The 17,006-nt window shown below is 53.1% G+C and overlaps 1 protein-coding gene across 12 annotated transcripts in view; it reads right to left on the minus strand.

Annotated features, from left to right (window-relative positions):
- Pla2g6 (phospholipase A2 group VI) overlaps positions 1–17,006 on the minus strand; it is a 50,068-nt gene that overhangs the window by 11,954 nt on the left and 21,108 nt on the right. For 8 of the 12 annotated variants that reach the window (XM_047549623.1, XM_047549621.1, XM_047549618.1 and 5 more), the window contains 8 exons: positions 13,411–13,626; positions 12,456–12,639; positions 10,493–10,680; positions 7,498–7,594; positions 6,344–6,526; positions 3,012–3,120; positions 1,911–2,072; positions 309–387 (listed from right to left, as the gene is read on the minus strand). In XM_047549623.1, the coding sequence (XP_047405579.1) occupies positions 309–387; positions 1,911–2,072; positions 3,012–3,120; positions 6,344–6,526; positions 7,498–7,594; positions 10,493–10,680; positions 12,456–12,639; positions 13,411–13,626 (1,218 nt within the window). Of the gene's footprint in view, positions 1–308; positions 451–1,910; positions 2,073–3,011; positions 3,121–6,343; positions 6,527–7,497; positions 7,595–10,492; positions 10,681–12,455; positions 12,640–13,410; positions 13,627–17,006 lie in introns of those variants that run through there. The other 4 variants (XM_047549625.1, XM_047549627.1, XM_047549629.1 and 1 more) reach the window with 4 other exon arrangements.

Here is a 17,006-nt window from a genome sequence, read left to right on the forward strand (position 1 = left end):
GGCGGCGAGGGAGCAGGTGGACGCAGGGAAAGTGGTGGCTGGTATCTCTCCAGAGGGGGCCCAGTGCCCCCAAACCATGACAACGTCAGGGTAGAAAGGAAAGAGACCGCACTGCATTGGCCCCAGCACCCAGCTGCATGACTGCACTGTCCCCAGGCCCTACTTCATTGTCACTAATAAGCCACTGCAGGCACCCAGGACGTGATCTCTGCCACAAACTGCAGAAGCAGAAGAGCTGCCTCACAGCTCTTCTAGGCACAAGGTCAAAGCCTGAGCCTGCTGGGGGTCCCCCGCCACGCTGCACTCACGTCCGCTTCTCGTCCCGCATGGAGTTCAGGATGAAAGCCGGCTTCCGGGCCCGGGAGATGTGCATGAGGTCTTGCAGTTCTGTGAGGCATAGGGTGGGTGCACTGGGGCCAGCAGGTCCCTGGCCCCATGCCCCATGGGTCCCTAGAGCAAATCTGGAGCTGAGCCCTGACCCCAGTGCCCCATCATCTACCTCCTGCTAAACTAGAGGCTGCAGACCTGCCAGGGGGACTTCCCACTGCTCTGGGAAGGGCTCCCTACCCGGCCCAGTCTGCTCCCAGACTCTCCTCAGTGTCCTCCTCCCGAAACCCCAAGGCACGAACTCCCCTGATGTGCCCTGTTTCTTCATGCGTCAGCTCATGCTAACAGCCACCTTGAGGCCTGAGGCTGAGTCCCAATCTATAGCCAGTGCAGGATCCAAAGAGGCCCAGCAGGCTCCATGACGTGCCCAGAGTCACTTAGCCAAAAGGGCTGTGGAGGGTGTTGCCTGGAGCTGACCTACGTGAATGAAGGGAGACATCCCAAAGCCTTTGTACTGCCTGTGTCCTGGTCCTGGTCCAGGTCTGTCCTGTGCCCAGGGGCCTCTGGGGTCAGGCCCACCCATTCAGTCTTCCTCTGTGCCCAAGACCCACAAGCAGGCTGAAAAACAGGACAGCCCCAGCGGCTCCGCCCAGCAGTGCCATGTGATCATGACCCTAACAGCCCACTGCCACTGCAGGGAGCCCCTGGCAGCGAGGCAGGCGGGCTGCACCAGGGCGTGTTCTACAGAGCAGCCAAGGCAAGCAGGAGACAGGCGGGAGGGCAGCGGACAGAGGCCGGGGAGCCGGCGGGGAGGAGCGTGTCTGGCAGAGAGGAAAAGGAACAAGAGCTGTGGCTAAGGAGGCCAAGCCAAGCACCGCGCCCTCTAGGCTCAGGCATCGCCCATCTGCTGCCACAGCCCAAGCCCACTGTCCCTCCTGGCTTGGGTGACTGCCTGCCTGCAAATGGAGAGGCGAAGATGGGGAGAGAGGCGGCCGCTGCTGTGCCCCTCCAGGGCCCCAGGCCTGGCCAGCTGATCCTGGCTGCCCTGTTTAGGGACCTAGGTCCCTGAAATGGACCAGGTCACAGAAAGCCCAGAGCAGGACCCTGGTCTCCTCTGGGGCTGTCTTTGAGGATACTTAGGATGCCCAGGAACACATGCTGGCTGCCTGGTCACACTCAGAAGCCTGTAGGTCACTTATGGGGCCAGCAGGGGGCAGACCAGGCCTCACGCTGGACAGAGTCAAACAATGATAGAGTTGAAGCCAGAGGGCCAGGGCCCTGGGCCCCTCTCAGCTCTCCTCACTTTCCACGGGGAAAGGAGAAGGCCCTTCTTGAGAGTGCCCACTTCGTGGGTGCCAATGGGAAATACCCAACTGAGACCGTGCCTTCGCATCCTCTCAGAGGCAGATTGTGGGGCCTCAGCCAGGGGAGCCCCGGCTGCTGTCCGCCTGTGTTAGCTAAATCTCACCCCATCCTCCCTTGCTGCCTGCAGCGACTTCCACCCTGGGCCTGTCTCTGAGTAGTCAGGCCTGCATCCACGGCCCGGCCCGGCACTGCTGCAGAGAAGGCAGGGAGCGGCCTACCTAGGTTGTTTAAGCTGATCGGCGGGGGCTGCGCTCTTTCCAGGAAGAAGGGGTGAGGTGATGCCGTGGAACTCTGCTCCGTGGGGACCTCTTGGATGAGTGAGAAGCGGTAGTCGGCCCCCACGGTTCTCAGCAGAGTCAATAGCGCCTTCCTGGTGACAACTTGTCATGTTTGGTAGAGGACAGAGAGGTGTCAACATGCAAGAGGCCCCTCCTTCCACATGGACCCAGCCCACCTACTGGGCAACCCGAATGTGGGTGGAGCACCCTGACAGTGTGTACTGCCTGTCTGCCTTGTTCAAAGCAGGCTCCCGGGGCCAGGGAAGGTGCTGGGGCTGACCGTGGCACATGGCAGGAGGAGGGCAGAGTCACCCTGCCGGATTATTTTGGGGAACCCCTCTTTCCTTCTACTTCCACTTCCAAGGGAGCAGGGTTCCCACCTCCACAATCAGCAGCTCTCAAAAATGCCGAGTGGACGGTTCCTTTCAGAGTTTGAAAGGGATGACCAGCCAGCCAGCCCGTCGGAGGACGGATAGCGGGAAACAGCACCCACATCTGCACGCACACACGATCAGGCGCACTCCCCGGTAACCCCGCAGCTCCCTAAAACCCTCCATCCTCCGAGGGGCTCAGGCTTCTGGGAGGAGGACCTGCCTCTTCCAGCTCTGAAGCCGAGCCAGGTGGGCCGGGTGCAGCGCAGGCATGTGTGCGTTGGTGCCCACCAGGGGAGGCACGGGGCTTGTGCAGCGCAGCACATGCACGCACATGCTTGTACACGCAGGGCATGCACGGGCCTTGTGAGTGCAGCGCATGCACTAATCCCACCCTGTTCTGCTGCCACCTACCCGTCCCCAACCACCCTGGGAGCCTGAAGATCCTGTCATGGGCCAGGGTGCATGAAGAGGACCCTACCCCGGCAGGCCCAGGTGGGCCTGTACCCAGCGCTCAGGGCCCAACTTGGGGGAAGGAGTCTCCCTGAGTCCCACGTGCTCAGGCCACTTTCAGCAGGGAGTGGCTGGGGCCTCATGGCTGGAACTTCCTCCTTTTCAGTATCTGGGCCCTAATCCTGCCCGATTCTGATCCCATGGGGCAGACACGTACGTTTGCTGATCTTGGAGGCTATGAGTGCAGGAGTCTCCCCAAAGTCATTTGGGGTGTCCACCTCTGCTCCAAACACAATGAGGGCCTTGATCATCTCCACATTGTCTTTCTGTTGGGAGAGTGAACAGGCAACAGCTCAGGAAACGGAGCCAACTCAGAGGGCCTCTCGGCCACCGGCCATGGAGACCAGGGCCCTCCTGGCCCCACCCCAGGGGCTCTGGCTCTCCCACGTCTGCAGCAAAGAACAGACCCTACAAATGGGCTTCAAAGTTCCCCCAGGAGAAGGCTTGAGAACTCAGACAGAAACTGGGGGTGGCCCCAGCTCCTCCTCCAGGGAAGAAATGCACCTATGACCCTAACCAGGAGCCCTGGGAACAGGGAAGAACCAGCTGCTGGTAGCTTTCAGGAGGAACAGGGAGAGGGTGACTGAGGACCAGGAAGGCTGCCCTGCCCATCGAGTCCAGGGACACTGAGCACACGGCTGACAGCGGCCTCCAGGGCCAGCCTCTCTCCACGGTGCTGCGCGACACGGGTGGCTGGGCAGAGGGCTGGGCACGGCGTGGCTGCACAGGACAAGCCAACGGACTGGCTGCCTGCAAAACGAAGCAGTGTCTCACAAACGGGGCTGACGTTCCATTAGGACTCATCCGGGTACAGGAGAATATGTGTGTGTTTTAACTACTAGTTAACATATTTCTTTTTGGGTTTCCCTTTATGTGTGGCACTGGTTTGTCACTTATACTAGTGATAAAGCTTTGCCTTCCAAATAAATTTAAGTAACGTTTAAAAGAAAGCCAGTTCGAAGAAGAGATTCACTACACAACTGAAAAGGTGGCTGATGGATGCGCCCAAACAGAGGGCGTGGAAGTGACCAGAGCATCGGGACGGTGATTGATAATACAGAATAGGGCTGGGGACGTGACTCTGTGGTTGGGTGCCCTGAGTTCAATCCCCAGTACCAAAGGGTGGGGGGAGAGGGCATTAAACAGCCAGCACAGATTTCTTCACTGCGACCCACTCAGGTACTAAAATTAAAAAATAAATAAATAAATAAACTAGCTTCATTTAAGAATGATCTTGATAAAGCAGTAAGAATTACACGGCTGTTCTGTTACCAGTCCAACTAGCTGTTCTGTTACCAGTCCAATTAGCTGCTTTTACCATGGACATCGTTTTTACTGGAATGACTGACCGATAAACCAGGAGCATTCAGCCGTAGACATTCAGGAGACATTTTCCGCAAAAAATGAATGCGGTCAGTCTGTTGCTTCAAGAAAACCTTTTTCCATAATAAAGTTGAAGCTTCCAAGAAAAAATAATAATTTTAGAAAACCAGAATGTATCAGGATGGGCTGGACAGCTTCCCCCAATTTAAAGACTTTCCTAACAAGGTTGGTGGTGAGATTTGTTTTTGATACAAAGTTGAACATCCCCTAATCTGAAAATATGAAATCCAAAATGCTTTAAAATCTGAAATTGTACTTCAAAGATTCATATTTTGGACAATTTCATATTTTCATATTAGGGATACCCAAAAGGTGAAGTCTATGCAAACATTCCAAAATTTATAAAACTGAATCTGAAATGCTTCTGGTCCTAAGGATTTCAGATGAGGGATGCTCAAGCTGTACTGTACAACAAAACAGGTCCATGCTGGAAGCTATGCAATCTCAGGGGACAACATTTCCCAAGGCTGACACAGGAAGCTGTGTGAGTGAGGGACCCGTGCAGAGCACACAGGTTCCAGTGGACATCAGTGCAACGAGGTCTGAATAGTTCATAGAGGTGGTTTAGGCTGCCCGCTGCAACTGGGTCAGAAACCGTCACTTGTGCAGTGTTGGCATAAGATCAAAGAATATCTGCAATCCCTGAAGAGGTACCAACACATATCTTTTCCAACTCTATGCCCGTGAGGCCAGATTTTCTTCATACTCTTCAACTAAGTACACAGTGTCTTGAGAACAGGTATAGCAGAAGCTGGGCATTAAAAAGAGTCACTAAAATGTATAACGATACCAACTCTTCTCATTCACCAATTATTTTTTGTTTCAGAAAACAGAGTTGGTTTTCCATGAAAACATTATTGATGCTAGTTAGCATGTGCTTGGTTCATTACTGCTGTTTCCTTAATTAATTTTTTATTTTTTATTTTTTGGTGCTGGGGCTCTGGGGGTGTAACCCAGGGCCTTAGGCACACTAGGCAAGTGCTTTACCATTAGCCACACTCCTGGCCCACAATTATTGTTTTTAAATGAATTAATAAATATTTTGAAAATATCTTTAAGCTTTTGAAGTGGCAAATATAGCTAGACAAAATCCATACAAATGAGAAGTCTCTGGGATCATCAATATTTTTAAAGAGTATAAGGGGGCCAAACAGACCACATAGTCTTTGCCTTCGAGAACTGCTTAACTAGATCATTCCAAGGGCCCATTCAAGAGCTAAAAATGTTCAGTCTTATTTATAGTTCTAGTCTCTTAGGCAACAATGTCTCTGCTACAGTTATGACCTTTGGTACAAAACAGGATATCTTTGAATTTGTCCTGACTATTTCTTTCAGAGTCCCAGGAGTCGTGCCTGTGCTGAGACTCACTAACGGATGTACATGCACGTGGACTCTAGCGCAGGTGCATGGCTAGCGCAACCACACACCCATGTGCGCCTGCAATACAGTATCTTCTCCTCCTGAGGAATAATGTTTATGCTAGAGTCTGAGGAGGCCATGGAGCTCTAAGGGCAGGAATTACCGCTCCCCCTCCTCGTCTTCAATGAACCAATAAACGTACTGTCCTCACACCACCACCATGGCTGCCCGGCTGCCCGGCAGCATTGGCAGGCCCTGCTGTCCCGAGGCTTACGGGCCCCTGGGGAGATGGATCTGCAGGACATTCTTCCCTGTCCTGAAGGGCAGCAGCACTGACCCGTGGGGTGGCCACTCCCTGCCAGGTACTGCCTGTGTCATCAGACATTCCGCACAGAGCTACCTCCTGGCTGGGCAATGACACCCCATTTTTCAGATAGGACATCAAAGCTGACAAGTGACAAGACTTGCCCAAGATCATAGCTGTTGGCGGCCAGGGGTGAACTCCCCTCGTGCCGTGCGAGGGTCTGGGGTACAGGAGGAAAAGTTAGTGAAGAAAGAGGAAGGAGATGTCATTTGGGGCTGAGGAAGGTTCCGGAAGGCTTCCTGAGGGAGGAAGCAGGGTCTGAACTGATCCTTGGATGGGAGAAAGATGGTGAGTGGGTGAGGAAAGGAGGGGCCGGGGGCCGCGAGCCAGCCCTGACGCAGAGGCAGGCAGGGGGGACGGCGCCAGGTGTGGGCAGGGCTCACCGACATGGCCAGGTGCAGCGGGGTGTTGCCGTTTTCGCCGCGGGCTCCTGCGTTGGCCCCGTGGGTCAGCAACACCATGACGCAGTCGAAGCGGCCTCGCATCACGGCCACATGCAGGGCCGTGTTCCCCGAGGCGCTGGTGCTGTCCACGTCGCAGCCCCGCCTGAGCAGCATCCGGGCCATCTGAGGGGCACGGGTCAGGAGGGGTCAGCAGGGGAACCTGGGGAGCACTGGGCCCTGGGCTCCTCCCCAAGAGGCCCTCAGGCACTGAGGCCCCTGGGAAGCTCGAGCAGTGAGAGTCCAGGTGCAGGTCCCAGCTACAGAGGTGGCCCTGGACCCTGGCTCCCACACCATCGCACCCCAGGAGCAAGGGGACAAGGAGCCAGATGTGCTCCTTCTAGGGATCCTGCTCCCTCCCTGCAAGGCTCCTCGGGGCCTGACCCAGACTGCTGCGCTCCTGCAGCCCCGGGGCCATGCCTCGGCAGCCACATCCCTGCGCCTCAGTCAGTCCTGCAGCTGAGCGACCGAGGGGCGAGCCTGGGCTCTGGTGCCAGACACTCTCTGCAGTGTAAATGGCACTGCGAGTCTGGACTGCAGAGGTGTGGTGACGGTAGGCGAGGAAGCAGGAAGGGGTCACACTGGCGCCACACTTCTGCCTAAGAGGTGTCCCGTCTGAGGCTGGCATCTCCCCCTGCGGACCCAGCAGGCCTCAGGGCAGGCCAGGGCCTGGGGCACCTGGATTGCTGCGCTGTGCTTCCTGGTGATGAGCCCAGAGGCCCCCATCCTAGCTCAGCTTGGGCCAGAACACAAAAGGGACGCCCAGCCAGGTGCGCGTCAGGGCCAGCTGACCAGCATCCTCATCGCCACCAGCACAGCTTCCGTTTGTGAGGCACTTTACAATTCATGCAGAACGTCTCAGCACTACCATCCAACACTGCAGACAGGCCACAGGAGCCCTGAGCCCAAAGGGGACAACTGCCAAAGGGGACAACTGCACCAGCCCGTGAGCAGCAGAGCAGAGACAGGACTCCGCCTCTCCTTGGGCTTCTCTCCCACGGGGCACTGCGAGACGTGCCACCTTCGGGTGCACTTGGAGCCTCCTGGCTGCAGGTGCTGAGGAACACGGGGCTCAGTCCTGCCCTAGCCCCACTCACCTCCGCATTCTTGGCCCAGTGCAGGGGGCTGGCCCCGTAGCGAGGGTCCTTGCTGTGGATCTGGTTGCTGTCCATGCTGATGATCATCTCAGCGCACCTGCGGGGAGAGGGGCCCCAAGCAGTGAGGAGAGGCAGGCGGTCTGGCGCTGGGTAAGGCCGGGGACTCAGGACTTTGCCTACCAAGGAGGGGCAGCGTCACCTGCTTAAAAAATCACAATGAAGCCAACCCACTGGCCGTGGCAACGATTTCTTGGATACCACACTGAAAACTCAGGATGCAAAGGCAAAAACAAATAAATGGCACTATGTTAAACCAAAGAGCTGCTGCTCGGCACAAGAAACGATCCACAAAATGTGAAGGTGACACACAGAGAGGGGAGGGGCGAGGGGGCTGCAAACCACGAATCAAGTAAGAGGGTGATACCAAGACCTGTAGAGAACTCCCGCAACTTGACAGCAGGAGTTCTCAAGCTGATTAACTTGTAACGGAACTTCCTTCCTTTTTTTAGGCTGAATAGTAATAATTAACTTTAAAATATCCCAAGTCATTGAATCGCATACTTTAAATAGGTGAATTATAGGGCATGCTAAGTATATCTCAATAAAGCTGTTAAAAAAAAAATGAATGCAGGGGCCTGGGTTGTAGCTCAGTGGTGGAGCACTTGCCCAGCAAATGTGAGGCACTGGGTTTGATTCTCAGCACCACATAAAAATAAACAAACAAAACAAAGGCATTGTGTCCATCTGCATTTAAAAAAAATTAAAATATAAATAAGGGCTGGGGTTGTGGCACAGTGGCAGAGCACTTGCCTAGCACACGTGAGGCACTGGATTCGATCCTCAGTACCACATAAAAATAAATAATATAAAGGTATTGGGTCCATCTTCAACTAAAAAAAATAAAAATAAATAAAAATAAAATTAAAAAAAAAAAACTATCAAAAAAAACAAAAAAACAGAAGCAGTTACTAGGGACAGGCTGCCTGGGCTTCACACCCCTGCACAACCCCAGGGCTTGGCGAGCTACTCAGCCCGAGGCTCTGGTCCCTCGTCCGTAAGACGGGCTAACTCGGCTGCTCTCTGGGTCGCTGCGCCCAGTGGCTCCAGCAGCGGCAGCTCGCACTCCCACCTGCTACTGCCACGACATGCTATCGGCCCCAGAGTGGACTGGAGCCTCGTCTCCCGACAGCCCTCGCCCCAGGGCCAGGCGCCCAGCTCCAGGCTGTGGGGTTGAGCGCCACTTCCTCCCCTGGGGTCTCAGGGGCTCCAGCTCCAGCGGGCCACGCATGGCCGGGCTCAGGTTCTGCTCCCCACAAGCCTTCCCTGGACCCAGCGCCTGGACACCCTCCCTAACTTGGAGGGTAGCCCATGTGTCCTCTTCTCTGCACTCTCACTGTCTGGCAGCACGTTTCCCTTCCTTCAGGACGGGGACCTCATCATCTGAGTGCGGGCACAAGCCCAGCTGTGGTCAAGTTCCGTGAATCCAAAGACAAAGCAGGGGGGCTGCTGGTCTGAGCCAGGACAGCAACTCTCAGTACAACTGGACACAGAGCACGTGGTTCTTAGAGTGGAACACGGCTGGCTACCACGTGCAAGCCTTCGCCCCACTGGTTTCGACCACAGCATGAGACATCCCTTGGTCCTCTGGGCAAGGATCTTCCTGGGTGCTCAGAAGCCAGGCCCACAGAGAATGGCTCGGGGGCAGAGAGGGGAGGTGACTGAGGGGGCCAAGCAGGGAGCACATGGGGCCTGCACAAAGAGCCTGGGGTGGTTGGAGCCCAGCAAGAGCCAGGTATGTGCCAGCCCCCTGGGTACAGAAAAGCATCACCTGTCACTTGGTGTCCTTTCAGGTCACAACCCGCAACTAGGCCACCTGACCACTGGGGGTGTTGGTATTTTCTGTAACCATTTGGTCAAGTCTTTCTGAAAGTTCCAGTCCATTCTGGCTGTGCTAGGGAGAATCAAGAAAGCAGGGTTTAGGCTGGGTGCGGTGGGGCACACCTGTAATCCCAGCAACTCGGGAAACTGAGGCAGGAGGATCACAAGTTCAAGCCCAGCCTGAGCAATTTAGTGAGAACCCATCTCAAAATTTTTAAAAACTCAAAAAGGGCTGGGATGAAGCTCAGTGAGAAAGCGCATCTGGGTTCAATTCCCAAAAACAAAAATGAAAAAAAAAAAAAAAAAAAAAAAAAAGGAAGCAGGCTCATCCCAGCTGGGACAAGACCTCACAGGTGACAGTAGTGTCCCCGGGTGCCAGAACAGCAGGTGCAAGCCCCAGGGAACGAAAGCCCTCCTCATCTGAGTCTGCCCTCTGTGCTTTATGCACGGCCACCCAGCAGGCTGCACTGCCAGGTCTGGGTGACGTGGTGTCTCCTGTCCTGCAGCTGCTGGCTCAGGGCTCATCTGGATCATTTCTATAAGGCCACAGGATCGATGGGCCAACTAAGTCGATTCACCCATTCATTCGGTCTAGATACTGCTCCTGCTGGGTGTGACTTTGTGCCGCGTCGCCTCTGATCCCACTCCCCACTCACACACACGTAGTATTTTCTCAAGGCTGGGTTTCCCAAGTCTGGGAGAAGGGGACAGATAAGAGAGTGTCTAGAGCTCCCAGGACATGGGCCTAGCACCTGCAGCCCAGCGGTGCCACCAGTCAGGAAGGAACAAGGCACCTGGCCAGGCACAGAAGCCACCAAGCACTGCGGCTGTGAAGAAGTGGGACCCCTCCAAGCCCGACTGCTTCGCCCCGCAGAAGTGGCGCTCCGGGTGGAGCAGGGTGAGAAGGGGGGATGGACTGGAGGACCTTCTCCACTTTGGCAAAGAGAAGCTCATGGTTAGAGATTAAGGTGCACACGGAAAATTCTAAAGTTGCACTGCTTGTGCAGTTGAGCTTGCAGACCAAGGCTCACCCCCACCACCCCCACCCAGTTAGCGGCAAGCATGTTCCTGGCCCTAGGCCAGTGCCAGGGGCCAGCTGACAAGGCGCGCGTCTTACCCCTTCTGGGAGAACTTCATGGCGGTGTGGATGGGGTAGCCCCCGGGCCCCACGATGTTGCAGCGGGCATTGCACAGCAGCAGCACGCGCACCATCTCCTGCTTCCCCAGCTGGCAGGCCAGGTGCAGCGGGGTCAGCCCTTGGTTGTTCACCTGGTTCAGGCCAGCCGAGGCGTTCTTTCCTAGGAGCTGACAGCACGACATCAGGGACGGCTGCAGCCCGACAGGGAGAAGCCCCTGCACGTTCCCCTAATACCTACTGGGGCCACCTCTCTGGGACTGACGGGGAAGGGAGTTTGACGCCCTGAGGATGCTGCTAAGAAATTAAAGAGGACCAATGGGGAAGGGAGGCCTTGGGGAAAAGCAGCAGCAGCACCAAGTGGCCAGGGAGACCCAGGTGAGGGGCGGCCACTGAGGCTCACATCCAAGTCCCTCAATCAAGAAGCTTAAAAGGTGGTGGCATCTAGGGATGGGCCCTGAGGTTCTGGTGGAAGCCCTTCTTGCTTTCCAGGTTTTATTCTGCTGTCTGGCTTCAATGTCTTTTCTACTAGCAGATGTATTTTCAGTAAAAGAGTACAGTTGTCCCTTGGTATCCCCAGATTCGTTCCAGGACACATGTCCCTATTCTAAAGTCTATGTAAGTCTTTATATAAAATGGTGTAACAGCTGCATGTAACCAACACACATCCTCCCATGTACTTTGTTATAGTGTATTATATTGTATTCATTTATTTTGAGGCTTCCCTTGAACTTGAGATCCTCCTGCCTCAGCCTCCCAGGTAGCTGGGATTAGAGGCCTGCCTTCTATATACTTTAAACCATCTCCGGATTACCTGCAGTACCTACTACAATGTGAATGCTATGTAAATAATTCTTCTACTATGTTGTTTAGGGAAGAACCACAAGAAAAAAGTCTGTACATGTTCAGTACAGAACCATTTCTTAAAAAAATATTTCCATCCTCAATTGGTCAAGTTGACGGATGTGAAATCCACAGATCTAGAGGCTACTGTGCTAGTACAGTTGAGACGGGTTTGTTTCTCACTTTGGGTGCATGCTATCTCCCTGAGGTTAATTATGGCCACTGGGCACCCATGTGACAGCAGGATCACCTCCTGGTGGCTGGATGGTGACACAGCAGGAGAGAGCAGGGTTGGCATCAGGCTGGAGACCAGGGCCACCTGCCTCCTGCTTCATGGTCCTCAGTGGGGCCTGAACCTCAGTTTCTATGGCAAGAGAAAAAAGTGGACCATGTTCCCAGCTAGGGACCTTCTGAGGATTAGCGAGAACATGTGAGGACATGCCAGCCCATGAGCAGCTGATGAAGAGCCGCGGCGTTGCCACCGACCAGACGGTGGCCTGGCCTGGAGGCAGCACTGCAGCACTCTCTGGGAGCACTGTGCATGAGATACGGGTTCGCAACTTCCAGAAGACTCCTGGTGCCAAGGCAGACCGGATGTGACCTTCAGAGGGTCGCTCTTTCTAGACAATTCCTGATATTTCCGTTTTCTTTCAACCTAATATGGTAGCTTTTAAATAACAGTTTTTAAAAAACCTTCTAAGTAACCAAAAAATTAACAGGAGCACCTCTGACAAACACACCTACCAGAGTCAGAAGGAGGCTGATTTGTTTTGTTTGAGTTCCTATAAATTAGGCTCACCTAGTTCCTATAAATTAGGACCACCGTGGAGCATGAGCCTCCACAAGCAGGGTCTGATCTGGATGCCCCAGCCCAGAGGTCAGGTTCACAGCAGGTACTCAGGAAAGGCAGAACTGAACTGATTGGCTGGAACTGGGCGTGTGTTTAGTTTGCTGAGTGGGAGGACTTTTCCGGGCTGCAGATAAGCCAACCTGGGTCTCTTGATGAGTGTCACATGACACATGAGCCCAGAAGCCCTAGGAGAACTTGCAGGTACGTGGAGGTGTGGTCAGAACCATTACCTTGCCCCTGCCCCCTGCTCACCTGCAGCACCTGGGAGTTGTCACCCTGCACAGCATAATGGAAGGCAGTCTCTCCCTTGTTGTCGGTGACATCCATCTGGGCATGGCAGTATTGCACCAGCTCCACCAGGATCTCCCCATCCCCTTTGCGGCAGGCCAGGTGCAGCGGGGTGCAGCCCTCCTCATTCTCCGTGCTGTTTGCACAGCTGCAGGGAGGCCAGGAAAGTGATCAGGCAGGGGCCAGGGGACAGGGCTGCTGAGAAGCCCAGACACAGAATCGGGTGCAGGCTGGGGCACTGGGACATCCCGGGGTCTGTCTGCGCTCAGAGCATTCACACCATGCTTAGGCTGGCTGGTCCAAACTCAGCGCTGAGCTGCAACTTATGTTTCTGATGATCTGTATCAGGGTTTAGTTCACTTTACACACCTGTGTGAGAGAGGTGCCCCAGGGCCACACCAGCATGAGGTGGGCAATAGGGTGACATGGAAAAGGGTCACGGGACACAGAAATCCCGCTAACCTTGAACAATGCACTTAACCTCTCTGGGTTTAAATATCCTTATGTACAGAACCTGCTGCACCTGCAGGAAACAGATCTGTTGTGACATCAGATGCCCTGGTGCCCAGGATCCTACATGTAAATGTGCATGAGGCTTGAGCTGCAGGCCCAGGGGCTAAGCCATGTGGTCCTGGGTGGAGAACCAGAGGTGGTGTGGCTATCTCTAGCCACTGGCCCCTGGTGTCCTATGCAAGAGCCGACACAGTGTCCTCTCCGAGGGCCTCACCGACACAGCTGCTGGCCCAATGGACACACCACGAGGGCATCCAGCTTCTAGAAGGGCACCAGACCTTGGAAGGAGACACAGGGCGGGAGCCCCGTTCAGCCCTCTCCAGCTGTGACCGAGCAGCCTTCCTAGGTTCTGGCCCGGGGTCAGGCTGCTCCTTTTGAGCTCAAACCACCAGCCCAGCCCGCGCACCTGATGATGCGGCTGTGATGGAAGCACTCGCGGATCCCCAGCTCCACGGCCAAGTGCGCCACCGACCAGCTGGGGTGGTTGCGGATGAGGTCGGTCAGGTGCTGCAGGACCTCGAGGTGCAGGACCTGCGAGGAGCTCTCGTAGAAGGGTGGCAGCTGGGAGGAGAACTGCTGGAAGTGCACCAGCGCGTCGGCCTCCGACTCCAGCTGGAAGAGTCTGCGCGGGACAGGAAGTGACGTGGCGGTGGGCCCGCAGGCCTCAGCCTGTGCGGTCAGAAGCCAGGGGGCCCAGGCAGGCCACCAGAGCCCGCTCGTCCCTGCCCACACCCCTGGAAGGAGTCTGGTTTGGACTTGTCGGTGTTTGGAAACTTTTCCCTTTTTCTTTCCCACCCTCTCCTCCCCCTCCTCACTTTTAAATTGTATCTGCCCAAAGTTCTGTCATAGCCCCTTTCTAATTTGATTGTCACATCTCAGGCCCCAGTCTCCAATATCTAGCCCCCAGTACATGGTAAGAACTGAATAAGTGCTATTTAACCTTAATATCCAGCGACAAATTATATAAATTAGGACACAGCCATGGGATGAACATTATGTGGTCATTAAAACAAAATTAAAAGAACATGGAGATATTTATTTTGTAAAAAAGCAGGCTAAAAATTACACATGATACAATGTGACTGCAACTGTGTAAAGAAGACTAGAAAGAAATATGCCAAAATCTGCATGGAATTATGATAAATAACAACTGTTCTCATCCATTTCCAGCCCAAGTGTCTGCTATTGACAAGATGCTGGCTACCCACTAAGACAGCGATGAACTAACTAAAGACCGGAAGAGGAGGCAAGATAAACAGTGCAACTGACAACCTCCTGGGACTCGGGCCAGGGGCTAAGTCCAGGGGTCTCAGGGCATAGCCCTGGGGCACACCTCCTACTCTGGGTGGGACCACAATCAAGGAATGAGGCTGACCCACACGGGGGCAGGTCCTCACAGAACACAGAGTGTCTTCAGGTAACTCAGGTCCAGAAACTGGTGTGAGGCTGTCATGATTAACACTGTCCCCAGGTACCTGGGAGAAGCAAAATAGATCTAAGTACAGTAACATCGGACCAACTTCAAGTGATTCCTACGAGCTCATTTGCAAACACAAGTCCAGCACATCGCCACACTCACAAGACATGTGGACATAGGAAAGAAAGCAACAGAAACACCGTCCAACAGAAACAGAACTGCAAGGGGGGCTGTAAACACTGCAATTATCTGACAAAGACCTTGAAATGACTGTGATAACATTCAAGAAGACAGGACATTCAGAATTTTGACAAAGAACTTTAAACTTTTAAAGAAATAATCAAATAGGAATCAAAGAATCAAAAAATACAATTGCCAAAGTCAGGAGCTCAATAGCCAGCTCAATAGCCAGGTAGATTAGCAGAATAGACAGTGATGAAGAGAAAACTAGTGAATGGGAAGAAAGATCAGGAAAGCAGGCAGAATAAAGCATGGAGAGACAGAAAATGGAACACACAGGAAGCAGACGAGAAGCTTCTATACTGAGAAGCTCTGCCTTACATGTAAGTGGAGTCAAAATCAGAAGTGCAAAAGCAGTAGACAGAAGCCTTAACTGAAGAAAGAATGTGCTTTCCAAAACTGCTTTTTAAATTATTCCACTGATTCACTATATCCTATGAGCCCTTCTCCCTACAAAAAGCAAACAAAAGTACAAAAACAAAACCATACTTAGCACCTTGTAAAGGTTTTAAAAAGTGGCCCCAAATGCTTTGATACTCCTGCTGAGTAGTGGAATTTGTATCTTTTCACCCTTTTTTCCTGCTCTGTAACTGCTTTACCAAGAGAATGTGGCAGCCGTGGGCTGGCTGCCCCAGCCTGAAGAGACTGGAAACTTCTCCTCTTCCCTTGGGCCCCCACCATCATGCCAAGGGAAGCCCAAGCAAAGTGTGGTGAGGACCCCAGGGCCCGGGGTCCTGGACCCAGGTAAACTCCAACTTGCCAGCACCAACTTGCCAGCCAGGAGCGACATCTTCAAGACAGATCCTGCAGTCAGGCCGCCCCAGCTGATGTACAGAGAGTGAATTAAGCCCTTTCCACTGAGCTCTGCAGTTTACTGCAGAGCTTTAGGTCAAATAATAATTATGGTGCTAAGCCACCATGTTTTGAGGTAGTTTGTTAAATAACAACAAATAATGATACATATTGTTTGACATAAGAGTGATAATCAACACCAGTACATAATACAGCTGCTGAAAGAAAAGGAAACATAAGGGGCTGGGGAGATAGCTCAGTTGGTAGAGTGCTTGCCTTGTAAGCACTAAGGCCCTGGGTTCGATCCCCAGCACCAAAAAAAAAAAAAAAAAAAAAAAAAAAAAAAGAAAAGGAAACATAAGGAGAAAATAATGGAAACAGTGAGGAAACAAGTTCCTTTCAAAGGTCAACCATCAGAATGACAGCTGGCTCCTCTGCACTAGAAGCCAGAGGTAATGGAATGACATCCCTGTCCCTAAAGAGCTAAGAGAAAATAAACACCAGTGAGTCCTACACTCAGCAAGCAAGCAGGCAAACCAACCAACCCTTCAAGAACACAGCTGAGGAGTGGGGTGCAGCTCGGTGGTAGAGCACTTGCCTAGCACATATGAGGCCCGGGGTTCCATCCCCGGCACCACACACACACACACAAGTTGGAATTAAAACATGTCACTAGTCAAACAAAAACCCCACAGACCTTGTCATTAGTAGACCTACACAAAAGGAAATAAGAAGGATTTTTCTTCAGGTAGAAGGCACATGATCCCACATGGTTGGTCAAATGGACAGAAAGAGGCCGGGCATGGTGGCGCACGCCTGTAATCCCAGCTGCTCAGGAGGCTGAGGCAGAAGGATTGTGGGTTCAAAGCAAGCCTCAGCAACAGCGAGGTGCTAAGCAACTCAGTGAGAGCCTGTCTCTAAATCAAATACAAAATAGGGCTGGGGATGTGGCTCAGTAGCTGAGTAACTGAGTTCAATTCCCAGTACACGCCCCACACCCCCCCAAAAAAAGTAGCCAGAAAGAATGAAACACTGTGGCATGGTAAGTGTGTGAGTGAATCTACAGATAATGGTGTCACAATGTCCTGTTGGGTTTAAAATAAATGCAGAATTTAAAAACAACACATGGCATAATAAAAGACTGGAAGGGGGTTCTAAGACCCTTTTATTTTTCTGGAAGAGTCTAACATATGATTACACTGCAGTGAGCTGAGGTTCTGTGCTGTAATATCTAGGGTACTATCAAGACCTGTGCAGATCAAAAAATTCTGGATTACTTGCACACGAACATGTTAGCCTGACACAGTTTCACAGATGTTGGGAGAAGACAAAATCCTGGGTCAAAGACAAAGGACTATTTACTACTACTCACAGCAATAGCCAAAGTTTCAACATCTGTGCCAAAGTCGAGGGATCTCTATTTCACAGGGGGACTTGAAGAGGGCAGACGTCACTTGCTTATGTTGCATTACAAGAGGGAAACTCCAACTAAGGAGCTGGAATCTCTCCTAACTGAAATAAACCAAGCAGCCTATGCTGTGCTACAAAGGAAG

The sequence above is a fragment of the Sciurus carolinensis genome, chromosome 4, assembly GCF_902686445.1.
Source record: "Sciurus carolinensis chromosome 4, mSciCar1.2, whole genome shotgun sequence".
In the NCBI taxonomy this organism is placed as follows: domain Eukaryota; kingdom Metazoa; phylum Chordata; class Mammalia; order Rodentia; family Sciuridae; genus Sciurus; species Sciurus carolinensis.